Source organism: Athene noctua, chromosome 7 (genome assembly GCF_965140245.1).
Source record: "Athene noctua chromosome 7, bAthNoc1.hap1.1, whole genome shotgun sequence".
Classification (NCBI taxonomy): domain Eukaryota; kingdom Metazoa; phylum Chordata; class Aves; order Strigiformes; family Strigidae; genus Athene; species Athene noctua.
Window position 1 is genome coordinate 24,491,389 of NC_134043.1, and position 18,161 is coordinate 24,509,549.

The 18,161-nt window shown below is 44.5% G+C and overlaps 2 protein-coding genes across 3 annotated transcripts in view; both read right to left on the bottom strand.

The window, feature by feature from the left end:
* GPR155 (G protein-coupled receptor 155) overlaps positions 1-8,187 on the bottom strand; it is a 49,210-nt gene extending 41,023 nt beyond the window's left edge. The window contains exon 1 of the mRNA XM_074911466.1: positions 8,169-8,187. The gene's annotated coding sequence lies outside the window, so the exon portion shown is untranslated. The remainder of the gene's footprint in view (positions 1-8,168) is intronic.
* WIPF1 (WAS/WASL interacting protein family member 1) overlaps positions 3,373-18,161 on the bottom strand; it is a 39,196-nt gene continuing 24,407 nt past the window's right edge. Inside the window, exons 2-7 of one of the 2 annotated variants that reach the window (XM_074911470.1) lie at positions 17,406-17,535; positions 14,773-14,955; positions 12,734-13,507; positions 9,987-10,199; positions 8,169-8,282; positions 3,373-6,861 (exon numbers count right to left, since the gene is read on the bottom strand). In XM_074911470.1, coding sequence (XP_074767571.1) covers positions 6,806-6,861; positions 8,169-8,282; positions 9,987-10,199; positions 12,734-13,507; positions 14,773-14,955; positions 17,406-17,535 — 1,470 coding nt within the window. In that variant the 3' untranslated portion in view covers positions 3,373-6,805. Of the gene's footprint in view, positions 6,862-8,168; positions 8,283-9,986; positions 10,200-12,543; positions 13,508-14,772; positions 14,956-17,405; positions 17,536-18,161 lie in introns of those variants that run through there. The other variant, XM_074911471.1, reaches the window with a different exon arrangement.

The window sequence follows — 18,161 nt, forward strand, 5'->3', positions numbered from 1 at the left end:
AGCAGTCTGTATTTGTGTAAAATATACTTAAAACATGTAGACCAAACAGCACAGATACCCCAAAGGCAGAACAACCAGGGTACAGAACATAACAAGAGCAGGGTTCAGAAAAGGTTTTTGAGGCTCTCATTTGCTTTGCCAAATGTTTATTGTGATATAATTGAAAGGGGGAGTGGACCCCAGGCACAGCTCTGTTTATAGATAGAAGTTAATATGTATGGGGAGAAACATTTTGCTTATGAAAAAAAAAAAATTTGATTTTTAAGTTGACGTGCCACTGTATACACTGGACCCTCACAGCTTGGAAGACTAAGTATGAACTTTTAAGGACTGCAGAGACTCCTATTCAACAAGTGAAAAGGATGAGTTCTTTTAAAAGTGTAAACCACACAGTTTCATTTTGTATAAAATAAAAAGTATGGGATCTCTGAGAGTGTAACAGAAAATGAAACCTGGAATCAAGCTTACGTCATATTACATATTTGGGTAATTCTCAGAGAACCATAAAAAAGCATAAACAGCTGTTAAGAATTGCTCATTATGCTTGCTGTTAGCCAGAGAAAAACAAATCCTGAAGGCTTTTGATCTTTTACATTAGTTAACCTAAATAATACATTAATTGTTATACAGAGATGTATGGGCCAATATTTATGCCCCAAATTGATAATTGGCTAGGACCTATTTACTATTTTCAATGCTAAATGGAGTCAGACTAGGTGAGAGGGCAGAAGGGAGCAGCCTGTGCATACAAGGCCGGAAGGTCATTGGAAATTGTTGAACCATGATCAAAGGAGTTGGATATTTTTGTGTGTGCTACGTGCAACACGTGAGCCTTCCTGCAACTGCAGGGAGCAGTCAGAACTGTTTTACAGTGTAGTCTGTGGGTTTCTTTTAAAGCAACAGCGTTTTTTGAGTTAAATGGAGGAAGGACTATGTTGTGGTCAGCCCAGTTCCTTCTCCCCGAAGTCAATTTAATTTCTTGAAAACCAGAAAGACCCATGCTTCCTTTGGTAAAACACGAGATAGACAGTCCTACTAGCTGATCATTAGATTCATACCTCTGAGTTCTCGTTCAAGGCTACTGTCATCAAGATCTGCAAACAAAGGTCTCTCAGCCTGCTGAGAGCTCCTTTACAGCTCACAAACTCCCAGCCTCTGCCCTCCGTCATGGCTCTTCTATTTATATAGCCCAGGCGCCGGGACTGGTGGGCTTCTAGGCTACATCTGAGCCATGAGTGTTGGTGGACTTTTAAGAAAGTTGAGGTCTTTGTCCCAGTCAGACTGTAAAACAAAAGTTATCAACAAGCAGTCTCCATAGATGTCGAAGGATCCACCATCTGTGTGAGACTAAACCTGCTGAGTTACAGCATAGAGATTTTTAGCTCAGCCTTTTAAGTGACTTTCTAATTTCTGAAAAGCTGGAAGTGAAGCCTGAATTTGAGCCTCCTTTGGACTTTCATCAAAGTGATGAACCTGGTCCAAATTATCTGAAAAGGTTAACATCCAAGATTGAGAACAGGGCTCCAAAGTCAGGAGGGTTTCATTTGTTTGATATTCTCTGGCAGCCTTCTGCCTAGTGAGTGCAAAAAAGAGAAACAAAAATCTGTGCTTAACTATTGATTTTCCATGTCATTTCTCCATGGCAAGTGCTTACCTTGCTGTGCCAAGAGCCAATGCTCACAAGCGCCACAGCTCACACAACAGCCATCTTCAAGTACAGTGTCACTGACCACAGATTTTCAATCCTTCTTTATCCTAAACTTATTATTTTTCCTTATCTGCAGGCGCCTAATCTTCCCTGCATGGAGGCCCAAAGTCGTCTGAGCATTACTGCCGTGCTGTTGTGCAATGGCAGGCAGGAGGGGAGGAGAACAACTCACCCCAGCTCTCACCAGGCTCACTGCTACGCTCCTGCTAAAGCTGACCTGTGTTTCTGTCAAGGAAGCAACCATGGTTGTTCTCAATGTAACAATCTGCACCACCAGTTAAATAAAAGTAAAATTTATTTGGTATAGGACAGAAAAAATAAGGAGAACAAAATCACATACAAAATAAATGTTAAGCTAAAAAATATTCACAGACCTAGATTAATATTTTATAAAAAGCTCAAACTTTAAGCATCTGATAAAAAATGTTATTTTCTGCTCAGCCTATGTTTTAAGTTATGTTTCTCTCTCTTTCATAGTCTTGTGTGGCTTTGGAAGTCCAAATTTAGAGGTCTTCCTTAGCATGCATTAGTTTACACTAAAGAACATTTATCACAAACTGTATTTCAAAATGGCAACATACTGAAGGGCTACTCCCTTTTTTATGACATGCAGTTTCCATTTTTTTCTTTGAGTCTGCCTACCCACCTGCTGCATACTCACTCACTGAGAACATACACATGTGCCTTGCTTCTGCTGAGTAACTCCAACACTCCCCTTCTTGCCAGTGCTCCAGGTTTACATTTTAACTGAATGGTCCACACACTTCCACCTTACATGCCACAAACTCCCTGTTTTCTCCCAAAGCACATGAAGAACCATTCCATGAACTAGCTACACTTAATGTGTTACTGGATATCTCAGCTAAGAGATTCTCCTTATTTTTTTGTGAATACCATTCAAAAGATAAAAGTTCATACAAGATACGTTACACAGAGTCAATGTACCGCCATAACAGGTTGTTTGCACCTGACTGTGAGACAACGGTGTTCACACTGTTGCGATGTGGTATTACATACATGTACATTTTAGATCTTAATTTGTACTCTAGTATTGATAGTAACATTCAGCCAATTGTTTTTTAATTCCTTGAGGAGTCTTCTCCTTTCCAGTGTCCTGTGGATGAGGGGCCCTCTCTAGGTCTCTTGACATTTGACATTCTGCTTGAAAGAATCCCAGTTTGATCATTCAACCCCGTTCTTTGCTTCAAAGGCAAAAAGTACCCTTTCTATTTCCATACTCTGCACAAAAAATTGTTGTGTTAGAATATATGTGAAGCATGACAGCCATTTAGTTCCCTCATCCTCTGCTCCAACAGAGACCTACTTCTACAAGTGACATGTAAACAGCTGTTGCTGCAAGGAGAAACTACTGTCCATTTTTTTAAATGACAATTTAAGGAACTCCTTTAATAGTTCAGTCTTGCAGAAGAAAAAAATTATTCTTATGATTCTTTTAGTGTTGGGAAAACAAGAACTTGGCAACCTTATTTAAGTAGTTCATTTACAGAAATACATGCTTCCTGAATCACAAGCTGAATTTCCTTTAACAACTCTGAACACTAATTACTGTGACCTCTTCTCCCAACGGCTGCTGTAGAAAGTCATAACAGACATAACGTGCTTTTCTTCCAAAAATATCGAGCAGACATTATTGTCACATGGTACAAACGTTATTCCCATTTTATTTACTGACTTGAATTAAACAAAAATGAACATCCACGGCCGTTGTCACACAATGCAATTCTTAGTGATGACATAAAAAGATCGTTTGAAGTGCGAAGATTTATAATACAATGCCATTGAAACAAACCCAGTAAATTTTATATGCAAGCAGTGAATCAAATTTAGTCTTCTAATAACCTATGCAACCACACTGAAGTCAGCTGAGCTGTACGGACAGAAGCGTGAGACACTGGTTTTGGGAAAGGATTAAATTTCCAGAGCAATTGATGGTAAGGCTAACCAGTGCCTGCTTACACCTCACTTAAAGACTGATCCAGTAGTCCCTCCATACACTGAGCTCAATCTGAAGTTAGCAGACCGAGCACATTACAACGGCAGGACTTGGCTCAAACACTGTACAATGCTACTGTCAGCACTATTTACATCAGGACTTTGAAGAGACATGCCTAATTTAATTTTTCTAGTGAGACACAGAAAAGTTGACTCAAGAAGTCATAAGGCACCACTGATTCAATCTGGTTTGTATTCTTTTTTAACACTTCATAGTGAAATAAATACTTTAATACTGATCATATTGTAAATAGCTACTGATAATATGAAGAAATATATTGAATGATAAAATGCTGCATTGTTCTGGAATACATCTAGGGACTTTTATAGCAAAGGATATAAATATTAAAGTTGTCGTTAGGTGAAAAAAATACCTCTTTCTGCATTGTTAAGCTGGTTTACATATATGCCAAACATCCATTCTGAAGGGGTTTCTATAGTACAAAGAAGTGCTAAAACCCAAGCAGCTCAGGTTTCTTGGCTGTTGACTGAGGACCTTTTACACTGCATGTTTTAAAGTGAGACTGAAGCAGGTTTGCCAGGTCTAGTAGTGGTCCAGAATTTCTGGTCAGAAAACCTTGCTCAAAAGATCAAATACAGGATATTTTGAATGATGCAGAGAATTGACAGAACAATGTGCAGCATTTTCATTTCACTTACTCAATGTAAAACAGTCATGCTGGAAGCGGGTAAGTTACAAAAAAAGGTATAGTTTCTGGAGGGGTTTTTTTGGCTGCATAGCTATTTGGATATTAAAAGGATTTGGCAGGTCAAGGTACTGAAAATATTGTATTCTTAAATTCAAAATGTTGTTCTTTAAAAAGTTATAAGTACTTCAGTTTAAAAACATGAATACAATAATTTATCCTTTAAGTTATTATCCTAAAAATCTTATTTGGACTCCTATTCACATAATAATATCCCAAAGAGACAGGCACTTTAAGTGATATCCTTAAAATACATATACAAATTCAGTATTGCGCTAAGCTTGATCCCAAGGTGCACCTGTCACATGGAGGTCCCACTAGTATCTGTTTAAGAAACTCTTACAGCCACGATCCTGCAATTAGATGTAGATACATCCCTGCGCCTGCGCATTTAATTGCAAGTTCAAGACCATAAATAGTAACTTAAAATAGGTCATTAGATATAAAAATGTAAAAAACAGGTACATAATCAAATGCTATCACAGCTAACAAGATTTTGTAAACAAACACTGAAAAGGCCAAATTAAATTTGATCTGGCCAAATCCAACTGTCTCATCCCCTTCACTGTGACTGTCCAGGCTGCCAGACAGAAAGGGGATCTCCCCTCCAAGCCCACTGACAGAGCAGAAAGCCCTACGTACAAACACTTCAGTGGGGTCCAGACTCTCTTCAGCTAAATTCCCTAGATTTTCAAGGACTGACCTCATTCCAGCCACAGAGCATACTAAAGATCATGTCTCCCATGTTAGAGAAACATTTTCTTAATCTACATAACTAGCTTTTCCTTTTTTCCTTCTTTATTTGAGCAATGCCCTGCGGAGCATGGCTTTCTGATAAAGGCTTGGTAGGGATCCCAATAAGTATGCTGAAGAAACAGAGACAGAGGAGGAATTTTTCAGAGCTAACCTTCAAAAGTCCAATTAACAGAGCTATAATTCAGCAATATTTCAAATCCAGAATTATAATCTTCCTCTAATTTCCAAAGGCATTCTATGCATTTAAATCCATTTGTAAAATGCACTCATACAATGAGCTCTTTTCTCATATACAAAATTCAAGAGCCATTAAACATATTAACCAATTGTCACAATGTTAGAATACTTTCTCTTCCATTAATGTAAGCCTTGCGGCTCTCTGCGGAGACTTCTTTCAGCAAAGTGTGAAAGGACAGACTTCATGGTAAACTCAGAAGGCCAAATCTTCCCATTTCTCTTGAACCAGTGCAGACAGCAAATTTTGGAGCTGATGCTCCCACTTGAACACACAAACTCCAGACCTCCTTCACTACATCAAAGGGCTTTCACTTAACACATATTTTTGACCTCAGCTGCTCTACTGTAACACAAGTCAAATACAATCTCTCTAAAACTTGTAATCTAAGCCCCAGGAAGTTTTCTAAGTCAAACCCCATCATTTAATTGTACCAAAGAAACAACTGGAAAGCAGTCTGTGGAGCACTGATGTTAGCAATGCTTTACAGGAGCCTGCAACTACATTAATTGCTGCATTTGCACCAAGACTACTTTCTGAGGGCTCTTTGCATGCAGTCTCAGGTAGAGGGCATTACAGTAATCCAGGACACGGGTGACTGTGGGCTGGTCCACATCAGAATAGGAAAGAATTAGGTAACTAAAAGCATAGCTATTAAAAAATCAGGAAAGAGGGATTAAAAAAACAAATTTATGCTGCTGAATTCTTCACTTGTGCTTTTCTTTGGAAGATTCTCCACAGATAAAAACAAGGCGAGACACACTCCATCCTCAGGGAAGGATGTGCCATCTATTCTTTAAAATAAGATTTGCTTGGCTAAGCTGAAGTGAAAAGGTTTTGGATGAACTCTTGGTCACCATATAGTAGGTCTATGGCTTGCAGAAGCAGAGGGGCCAAGTTAGACATGCAAAGAAGATCCAGGGGACTCTTGGCTAAACGTTTTTCCCCAGCAACTGTTTTTTAAACAGAAAATAGGTTGTACTTTATCATTCAAATAATACGGCCACTGTACCCAAAGTGAATGAAACAGCTTTGTGAATGACACAGCTTTGTTCCAGCTCTCATTAAATTCAAAGCCAGACCTCCCATGAAGCTCTCAAGGGGACAGGGCTGGACACGGTAAGCATGATGCACGTACGCTGTGTATGGTCCACAAAATGCCTTTCGTGACAGCCTGCAGTATAAGCAAATAAAATTGATAGCTTTGAGCAACTATAGTTCATAAGCTGCATCTATTACTTCTGTAATAGAGACTGAAGTTTGTTCCAGCTGACAAGCCAAAAGTGGAAATAAAGCAAACCAGACAACTTTCCATTGATGTGGACAGGAGAGGTGACTTGAAGGAAATCTGAAAACACATCGCCCAAAGATGGGCCAGAACCCATTTCACCTTGGTATAGGTGGAAGGGGGGGTGCACCTCTTTCTTTTCGGCCAGAGCCACCTAAAAGAGAAAGTAAGTTTTTTGTGTTACTCCTGGTTTCTTTTAAAGTGGGAGTTTACATCCAAGCCATTAATTCAGTAACTAGTGAAGACCTACTCATTTTCTTGCCTAGCTGTTTTACTGAAAAAGCTTTGTAGAGTTTCTAGTTAGTTTATTAAACATCAGAACTTCAGACAGAACAAAAGAAAGTTTTTAACTAATGCTATCCCCAAATGTCTGGAAAGCATATGTATTTTAGTCCTTTGTTCCCTTCTCAAAATGGATTGACAGCTCTTGTTAGCCTTACTATTTTATGCAAACACATACCTCCTCAGTGCAACTTGCAACACATGCAAATTTCAATGAAAGTGGCAAGCTCTAAATACAGTCACATTTCAAAGCTCTTCATGTTTTTCCCTATATGAAAATTTTCATTGCAAACTCATGGAAGGAAACATAAAAATTGCATATATTACTTTGCCTTTCTTTGTGGAGTAATATGAATGGGATGAAAGCTAACAGGGCAAAGTGAAGGATTAGAAACTAACAGGAATTTCTGCTCCAAACCAAAACCTCAGCATTTGGAAACAGGAGGGAGGGACAAACATCTGAAGGTACAGATGATTACAGGATAACTGTGAGCCTCCGATGTCACTGGTTGTGAAAGAAGTAAATTGATCCTTGGGTGTATCAGGCAAAATACCACTAACGAAGATAGGAAACATTTATGCTGCTGTTGAGACCTGAACTGGAACAGGATGTAACACTGATTGGAAAAGACAAAATCAAACTGAAATATATACAGAAGCAACCCTGATGATCAGAGAACATAGCTCAGAAACAAGAGTTTAGTACATCTGGATTTAATCAGCCCAGCTCTCCTCTCAAAAGCTGAGAGGAGGATATGACTATTGTCTTAAAAAATATTAGGGGTTTAATACACCAAGGAGGGAGGATAACTAAGCTCAAAAATTATGTCGGCACAAGAATAAATGAGTTGTGCATGAAATTAGGTGGGAAATGAGAAGGAAGTCCTAGGAGATTTTGTGGTTCTGGCTGCCTGTAGAAGAAGGGCTGACTATAATGGCAGAGGTGGTCTCTTACCATACATGTGCCAACTTAAAAAGCAAATAATTCCCCCCTCAAATACAAGTGTAAGAGGACTTGTGTCTGCGAACCTGTATTTAGCTTTTTCTGTGTGGTGGGGAAGGGTGACCAGGATGTTAGTCTGAGAAGTTTTGAAACCTCAGCATTCATTCTCCTCTCCATCCACATTGTTTTTAGGATGACATGCTGAAATTCCAACAGCAGAGGAGGAACAAACTTACCTCTACTTTCATTTCTTGCTAGTTTACTGGGATAACTTCTGTTCACGGGTACATATGGCTCTGGAGGTGGCAAATCAGATATAGGATGAAAAGAAAATCGGCTTTCCCATTCATCTGAAAAAAATCCCATGCAATTCACTCGTTAGCTTTGTGACACAGCTTCAGGAAAGTAAACTGACATTAACAGCATGTTTAATAAATGTTTTATATTGCAAAATGCTTACATAGCTGCCTATTGAACCAGCATCCTATTGGGAAATCAAAGAAGATGCTTTAGGTTCGTTTGAGAATGAAAAATCTTATTAACTTTAACTCATCACTTAGCCAATTTAACACAAAATCACAGACCAGGAAAATGGCCATAGTTCCACTGAAATAAGTGCTATGTTCCCTTCCATGTATAATAGATTCGTATTTTTTAACACACACACACACACACACACACACATACATATATACACAGTACCGGAAATACACAGCATCTCCTACTTCAGAACAGCAATTTGTTCCTGGATATAGAATTTTTTGATAGTCATACTTCATAGATACAGAGAGTTCAAAAGCATCATTAAAAGCACACTGACCTATAAGCTGTGTTTTTACTTTCTTTTTATACAGGAGAAAGAAAATTTGGGGCAATTGTGATAAAATTCATGATGACAAAGAAACCCGTACATAACTAGCATCAAAAATGGAAAAATGCATCAGTTGAAACTCTATCTCTTGAGACTACAGGGGCCCTATTGATGTACTTACAGGGTCTACAGGATTCTAAACAATAAAGCAAGCTGATCAGTTTCTTCACTGAAATAATAGGAAATGTTTACAGAGTTCTGTTCCGCACTAAAATTTGGAGGCCCAAGGAAGAAAGTGTGGGCTATCAAACTTTGTCATTTCTTCACTTGGTTGCTTCACGACTTTGCAACCATAACTTTCTTGCAATATTGTTATATTTTATTGCATAATGTAATGAACAGCCGAGTAAGTTTTGAACAGCAGTTGTACATGTGGTTATTTGCTGAGGTCCAGTTTTTCTGTGTTTACTTGCAATGGTTGCAATTAGAAACCAGTGTGTAAAGGAGCTGCAGCTGAACCCTGCAAATGACTTGTGTAGGAAAAAATGTGTCTGTGACCCACCTACCTTATCTGATGTGTGAAGATGCTTCAAAAGCCTAAGTTACAGTTTTATTTTCTGCTTACTTTTTCTAACCTTACAAATGTCAGAAATACTAATTTTGGTCTCCTATAATTAGCTGAAAGATTTATCTGTCCTTTGCAAATAGAAAACAATTAAGTAGAAAAGCACAATGAATCTTTAACACACAGCCATCTTGGACCTCACCTTTTCAATAAACATTAGCAAAAAGAGAGATACTTGGCATTTTCAGCAGCATTCTGACAGTCTCTTCCCTCATCTGTTTTTCATCTTTCAGCTTTTGAGTCATCATTCTGACTTCCAATGAGTCTTAGTGTAGCTACAGTTTGAAATCTTATGAGAGTCAGAACAATCCCCTTAGGACTTATTTCTGCATTGTAACAAAGCAAAAAAATGACGAATAAGTTTATTTTTTTTAGTCTATTTTTCAAATGGTTACTTTGGAGACAGTATTGATGACTTTACCGTTCTGCTCTGTGTATGGCATATTTACTCCATTCTTACTCAGCGGGGTCAACTGAGACCCAAACGAAAGCTCTGTCGGTCAGAAATCAAAGGGCTCTGCTGAAAACAAAGCCTCCATCCCAGACCTTTTTCGATGCGTTAAGGCCAAAAGCTGCTCCAATGTCTATCAAAGGCAAACAGCTGGGAGGATGGCTTACCATCACCTGCGTCCTGGAAGCCGTTTCTCACAGCTGATGAAGGTGGTGGCGGTGGTGGCGGCGCTGCCGAGCCCGGGCGGTCGGGGGGAAGTGGCGGTCGCGGTCCACCTCTCTGGCTGTCCAGCCCTGCCCGGGAGGGCAGCTGGGGAGTAGCGGGCAAAGCCCTCGAAGTGCTTCCATTCCTGCTTATGGGAGGAGGTGGTGGGAGGGGGCCTGGAGCAAGACAAGAGGCAAGCACAAAACGCCATTTGCACCAGGAGTTATTCTGCTGGTGGTAAGCTGCTGCCTGCATCCCACAGCCTCCCACTAACAAACTGGAGAGGGTGGGCTGGCTTGGGACCCTCGGCCCCGAGGGGGAATTGCCCTCAGCACCCCCTTCCCTGCTCTCTGGGGCTCTCTAGGGAGTTGGTGCTGATTGGAAGAGATCAGGGGAGCAGGGTATATCTAAGAATATACCTCAGTGCCCATATTCCCATTTCCCTCAGCTACAGAAGCCCTTGTGGAGGTGCTGTTCCTTCAACCCACTTTTAAACCACTCTAGATTACATCAGCCACAACGAGCAGAAGTTACAGCTGGAATTTGGGGTACTGTGGAGGTACCACAGCCCACTTCCTTTCCATGTACCATTGTAAGGCAAGAGGACCTGTAGCAGAAGAACTGTGAGGCTCTGTCCATAGGGGTGGTCCCCTCTGGGTGTCACAGCCAGGGTCTGTGGTGGCACACGGGGGAATTCAGCCTGGGAGTGGCAGCATTAAGTAGCACAGCATCAGCTTGCTCATTTATAAACGTATGTGCTGCATGCCAGGCTTTGGGGGAGCTGGAGCATTTCCACCTCCTGCTAAGCTGGCAACAGACCTCACACGCAGACTGGCATTCCCAGTGTCTGTGCACTTGAGTAACTGGTGTGGTGACACAACAGGTCAAATATAAAGGCACGGCCCATGTAACACAGGATCAGGGTTGTCCTGAGGGCAGGGGAAGGGCACTTTTCCTGGAGGAGGTGGTAAATAAAGGCAAGAAAGGTGCTGCTGACAGAGAGAGAGGTACCCATGGTTAGGACAGAAGGAGATGAAGCAGAGGGTGTGGAGAACACCCTATGTGTGTTCAAAGGTCTCGCTACCTCTGTTTGGCACAGTTGGGCAACTATATTCATTTTTATGAAATGTTTCCTTGCCATGATGAAATCTAGCTACAGATGTGCATTTTGAAGAATAGAGCAGCAGTAAGCATTGAAACATGCTTCAAGAAACATGCTGTATTTTGTGGGGGTTTTTTATCCCTCCCCCCCTTTTTCCCTTCTTTTTTTACAAATTACTAAAGTTTGCCTTCAGGGAATGGTTTCTAAGAATGAGAAGCATTTAGCAACTTTCAGAATAGTTTGCTTGCTCTCTCTCTAAACCTACCTAAACCCCGTTATCTATACTGAAGTGCTGCAGAGTAGGAGTATTTATAATTTATTGCTATAATTTTCTTCTATTTATTAAGCATGCAGGAGGGTAGTGCAGATTTGCTAAAACCATCGGCCTCAGAAAAGAGCCAGCCAGGAAAGCACTGGTGGAAGCAAAGGCTGTCACAGAAGAACCCCTTGGAAGCATCTGCATAATTGCAGATGCTCTCTGCAACTTTGATCCATGCTTCCAGCCAAACGTGACAAAATTTCTATTTTATTTACTGCAGGCTGCTCTGGCATTGTGTCATCCTTTGGGTTGGCAACTGGCTCCACAAAGAACTGTTTCGGGGCCAGTATTTTCTGTAGCTGCACGGCTGCTGCAGGTGCGCTGCTACAGGAGCTCCAAGCTGGTTCAAGGAGCTGGAAAGCAACACAGACAGCTGTCGCCTGTGGGAGCGCCCATGACATTCGGCTCTGTTGTCCTGGACTGGGTGGGTTTGAGATGATTCCAGGTTTTTATTCCAAAGGATGAAATGAAAGGCAACTCTATGGGGCTTCCCAGTGTTGCCTTCTGTACAGCGTTTCTCCTTTCCCCATGTCACAGGGCCTGGCTGTTTGTGCTGAAATTCTCCCATCTCCAAAGGGAGAAGCAGCAGGTATTGAGAGCTGAGCTACGATGTGCAATTCTTGAAAGTTATAAACAGTAGTTGTCACAGAGGACAGAGTATATTATGAAATAACTCAAAGGAGACAACTCTATTTTTAGTCTCATTTGAAATCTCCATATGGTAGGTAACAACAGTTAGTCACGCTGTAACAACTGCCATTATATTTAACAACTATTGGCTACGTCTTTTATTAAAATAATTTGTATTTGGCGGCAAGCGTTCGCGTCCCTCCGCACGCGGGAGGTCGGGTTCTGCAAACCTCCCCCGACAGAGCGCCGCCATGACCTCCCGCGGGTTGACTCGGGAAGGCAAACGCCGCCGCCCGACAGAGCAGCCCCTGCGCGTCACGGCTCGCCCGGGGGGGCCCCGGCCGCACCCCGCTTCCTGACGGGCTCGTAGGGGAGGCTGCCGGGGTCTGCCCGCGGGCGCGGGGCGGCGCCGCGCAGGGACCCGCCCGCCGCCACCGCGACGCCCCTCGCGCCCCGCGGCACCCCGCGCGAGCCAGCGCCGGCCCGGCCCGCCCCAGGCACCCGGTGTCGGTCCTGCGGGGCCGCGTCGGGACGGGGCCGCTGGCGATGCCGGGTTACGCTCCGCGGGGCGCCGCCGAAAATCGGCCCTGCCCATAAAGAATGCCCACTTCATCCCCGCCGAGCTCAGGGCCCCCGGTCCCCCTCCAGCGGCTCCTTACCTGACCGGCTCGGGGGGTCTCTGACGGGCGGCGGGGGCCTCTCGCTGGGCGGGGGGGGCAGGGGTCCGGCGCGGCCCCCCCCGCCGCCGCCGGGCGCCGAGGAGGGCCCCAGCGAGATGTTCCTCTGGGGCAGCCGCGGCATCTCGTCGCTGCCGCCGGGGACGGGCGGGACGGGCGGCGGTCCCGGCCTGCTGGGGGGCGGCGGGGGCGCCGGGGCGCCGAGGGCGGGCCGGGGGGCGGAGGGGACGGGAGGCTTGCTGTTCTGCGGCGGCGGCGGGGGCAGAGCCGCTTCCCGGGCGGCGGGCGGCCTGTGCCCGGCGGGGGGCGGCGGCGGCGGCGGCGGCGGCTTGTCCTCCGCCGGCCGGCCCGGGGCGGGCGGCAGTGGCGGGCGGCCGGAGAAGGGGGTCGCCGCGCTGGGGCCGGGCTGCCGGAGGGGCCCGGCCGACCCCGCGCTCCGGCTGCCCGGGAACGGCGGGGGCGAGGGCCCCAGGCTGGGCTGCCGGCTCACGCCCGGCACCGGCGGCGAAGCCCTGTTGTGCAGGGCGGAGGCGACGGGCCGGGGGGTGCTGGGCACCGGCGGCGGCACGGCCTCGGGCTTGGAGCCGACGTCGGGCCTCGGCGGCGGCATGCGGCTCCTCAGCGGCTCGGGAGCGGAGGTTCGCGGCCCCAAGGGCGGCCCCGGGAAGCGCGGCGGGCCGCTCGGCGGAGAGAAGGGCTTGGCGGCTGCGGAGCGGCCTCCGGGCGGCAGGGCGGGCGGGCGGCCTCCCCCGGCATCTGCGGACACAGGAGCGGGGGTCAGCGACCATGGGACCGGGACCTCGCCCCGCAGCTCCCTCACGGCCTGCGGCGTCCCAAGGCCGTGCAAACACCGAGGGGCTCGGCCCCGGCGGGGGCACGCAGGCCTTCGGGGCTCAGCCCCCTGGAACCGTGAGCTGAGAGCACCGGGACACCGCGCCGGAGCAGCGGGTGACATCCTGATAACGCTCAGGAGGGGCGACTTGCGAGAGAGACCAAAGTGGCCACAAGGTAAAACAACTGATGCAGCCGTGTCTCAACAAGCAGTAACACGGGGAGGGAAGAAACGGTCAACAAGTATTTCATACCATCAACGTGAAAGCAACGAAATCTTAGCTTTTAAAGGGTATTTAACAGCAACAGTCCTGCAACAGGCTCTTTTTGGCCCTTGCTTGTAACTCTTAATCTAAGGATGTACTGGTGCACGTCAGGAAGAAGGCAGCCAGCCTTGCCATTGAAGAAGTACTGTTCTGGGATGCCAGGAACTTTTGTATTAATGCAAGTTCCCAGAATAGTCTGTGACACAATAGAAAATAGCTGCTCCAAGAGACTGTGCTGTACACATATGCTGAAAAATGATGTTAGTCTATAAAATATGTAAGGTTCATAACACCCTGCAGCCCCCGTTGCCCGGTCCTCCTCCATCAAGTGTGAAATCCTATGCTCTTAACCTTACAGAACTCACTGGCCCCAGATTTTCGTTTCAAGGGGCACGAGGCTTTGGGCAGCTGTTTTGCCAGCCAGAAGGAGGCTGGTCTGGGGCATGCACTGTTCAACTGCAGTGTGAATACCAGCCAGCTGGGATGCCTCATGCGCTCCCTAAGTGGTAAAGCATGCTGTTGTGGAGCTGACGCAGATGTACTTTCCATTTGGAAAGTACATCCTTTTTCCTGGTGCACAAGGGAGAATTAAGTTGGAATCCTCTTATGCTCCCCTCTGGTCCTCCACACCCACAGCTAAGGCAAGACCTAGTCTGCCTGACGGTACTTTGCAGGTAGCAATTCAACATTGCTGAGATCATCACTTTTCATCAGTAACTAGGAGGATGGGTGGAAATAGGAGTCTCACTTCTCCCTCACAAAGGGAATAGAATAGAATAAGATTCAAGCTGAAAATTACATTTCCTAAGAGCCCAAGGCATTTGAAGACTTTTTCAGTCCCAGCAGGTAACTGATTGCAGTGCTATGACAGTTTTAAGCAATGTCATTTACTTTTTCACACTGGAACTGCAAGGGCTTTCTTACCGGCATCTCGACTCGCAGCAGATCTGAGCTTTGGCATTCCTGCTTGAAAAAGGCCTCCAAGGCCAGGTGGTCCACCACCACCAAAGCTGCTGCCGCCGCCGCCGCCACCACCAAAACCCCCGCTGCTGCCACCACCACCTCCTCCAAAGCCGCCACTGCCACCTCCACCAGGTCCTTTGGGTTCTGTTGGAAAAAGAAATCCCCCACATTAGGCAGAGAAGTGAGACTGATCCTGCAAAGTTATCTCTTTCACTAGAGCAACACTTTTAGCTGGGAAAGAATGGACAAGTTTTCAAAACACACAAGTCCTTGTTCAGGCTGGATCAACACAGCTACCATCACCACCACTATTGCACCATGGAAGAGGTGGTGCAATGAACACAGCCACTGTGTTTTATTAAGCCATCACTTTCCTTTAGTCTGCTTTGGACTGGAAAGCAGAGACACTTGCTATGGAGAATTTGAAACTGAGTATGGATGTGACCTCTGAGAACATCATGTTGCCTTTGTTAGCATCTTTGTAGCTGCTTCCCATTTCTTCATACCTGTGCTCTCTTATCCTTCCCCTCCAAATCTCCATAAGCAAACCAAGAGGAAAGGAGGGCAAAGGCAAGGCAAGGTGGGGGGGGAAAGGGAAAGGGAAAGGGAAAGGGAAAGGGAACGGGAAAGGGAACGGGAAAGGGAACGGGAAAGGGAAAGGGAAAGGGAAAGGGAAAGGGAAAGGGAAAGGGAAAGGGAAAGGGAAAGGGAAAGGGAAAGGGAAAGGGAAAGGGAAAGGGAGGGGAAAGGGAGGGGAAAGGGAGGGGAAAGGGAGGGGAAAGGGAGGGGAAAGGGAGGGGAAAGGGAGGGGAAATAAAGTTCTTCCTCTTGGAGGTGTCTCTGGTGATCATTTCTGGGAACGCATAAACCTCTTTCACTATTGATGATGTTGCAACATATCTACTTATTTAAATAAAGCCTGGTGGGGAAAGAGATTTAATTTCTGATTACTTTCCTGTAGGTTCAGAAATGCAGTGGCAGGATCATTAGCTGCTAATTTTTCCAACAGGCAGTAATTATTTTTTCAGCCTCCCTCTCCTTCCCCATTTTTTTTAAATGTCAATATTTCTGCTGTGACAACACTGAGATGCTAAAAGTAAAATGAAAGCATTTCCACAATTGCAAATGCAGGAAATAGCCCTATTCAGAGCATCACTACACAATGAGGAGGCCCACAGGTTGGGATATTTGTGGAGATGAGCTCTCAGATGACAGGCTACATGGCTGAGGATCAATTGCTTAATTTCTTGGCATCTCAATTTCCACAATTTTGTGTGGGTAAAAATTTCACTGACTTTAAAGTAATTAAAACCTGTGGATGAAAAGTACTTCTAATAATCCCACCCAGAAAAAAAGAAGGAAGAATGTGTTTATGGGGGAATATTTCACATCATCCTTCTCTTTTCTTAAGCATGTTAGCTCTGACTCACATAGGGCGTGAACCTCTGGAGAAATGCTGCTACTATGGTTTAGTCTTTCATCATGATTTGTTAATTCATGTAAACAAGATAATAGGCCACATAATTTTAATCTTACTGTTTACCCCTCCTTTAATCCCCTTAATGCTTTTCTCCAGCTCATTACAATAGCTAGAACATGTAACTTTGCTTTCAGAGATAGTACTCAAGTGTTTACAGACTATGTACCTGGTTGACTGCAGGACTGTATCTATTTTTTTTATTCTTATTTGGTCACACTCCTTTGGGCATTTCCTTCTTCATAATCTTCCTATCACAGTCCAGCCTTTAATTGCATGGCCAGACCTGGACTGAGTTTTATCACATTTGCTCATCAGTCTGTAGAAGCATTGTCTCTCCCTAGGCAATAAATGCTGTTCCTCTGACGTAGCAGGCCCCTCCTTGGTCCTCACTCTACCCCTGTTTCTGTTCTGTATTCCCAATACTTTTGCTGCACTGGCTTTTCCAGCCAAGATGTACAGTGAGACACAGCAGCAGCACAGCTGGATGGAGACCTCGTCTCCATTCAGGTTAGAGGAGCTGCTGCCTTGTGCCAGGGCACCACTGGGCAGGCTGAGCAACAAAACTCAGCTAAAAAGATAACACCCCTGAGTCACTCCAGGAGTGGCAAAACTGCGTGCAGAGTGACACACAGGTGGGGCTGTGGCTCCTGGCTCTAGTTTTGCTTTAAGTGGTACTGGGGCCATTAACAAGCCAATGGTGTCATGCCAGGAGTGCCTTTATTTTTCTATTGCTTATGCAAAAGTAGAGTCTGAAACTGCACTTTATTCTCTGTGCTCTCCTCACTCCTGACAGGGGTTTTGTTTGCCTGATCTGCTGCAGCTCCTCAGCAGAGCTCCTAGTAAGGTTTGCATAGTTTTCTGATTTAAGCAAATGAGAAAATGAACTGTTTTATGAGAGTAAACAAACAAATTAACACATTTCTTAAGCAGTACTTCATTTCTCAGCTGACTTAATTCATGATGAACAGAATTTATTTTATGCATGCCAACTTCTGGCATTTTATTTTACCTGCTTCTCTCATGGCAGTTAATCCGATTACACAAAATTTTCTGCATTCAGATATGTAGAATCATTCCCACATACAGAAATTCCATCATGCAAAATCAAACTTACTGTCTAGAATCGGAGCACTTCTGTCATTAGTAACAGTCTTCTTTAGTTTTTTTCCTTTGGTAATATCAGATAATAGAGCATTTCGCCCTGCTTGTTCTGACCTGCTTAGTGATGGCTTTTCAGTATTTGCCTGCAAAAAAAAATTAAAAATGATGTGACAAAATAAACCTCAACTTCTAGCTACAGAGTTCTGCTCAGATATGGTAGTTACTTGATACCTCAATTTCTGTTTTAACAGCATTGGAGTGGGTAACATGGCGCATCTGATTTTGTGAATGATGTTACAGGTAGCTGGTTTTGTTACTGAGTTAAGGCACCAAACACTGCTGCTAATTTAACCCACACTATTCACTGGAGAGAGAACACTTTTATGTGAATTCACATTTTTTTAACTCAAGATTTAGAGTCTGATTTTTTACAGTCAAGGTACGTATGTGGCAAATTGCCATTTTGGACACTGAACAAGAACAGTTTACACACATAATTTGATTACACAAAAAGGTGGGGATTCTTGAAAGTTGTAGCGAAAACTCCTAATACACAAATTCTGGATAAATCAGAAGAAAAATGGCTATTTTAGTTTTGATAGAAATATTTTAAAATGGCAGTCACCATTTCAACAACACAGACCTCTTCAAACAGACCCAGTAAAACCTTTAGATGCATGAGGTTTGTCTCAATGGTCCTCTCTTTTCAGTTTATGTTTTGGTGACACAGTTTTTCAAGGAAGAACAAAAAACCTCCCAAAACATACAC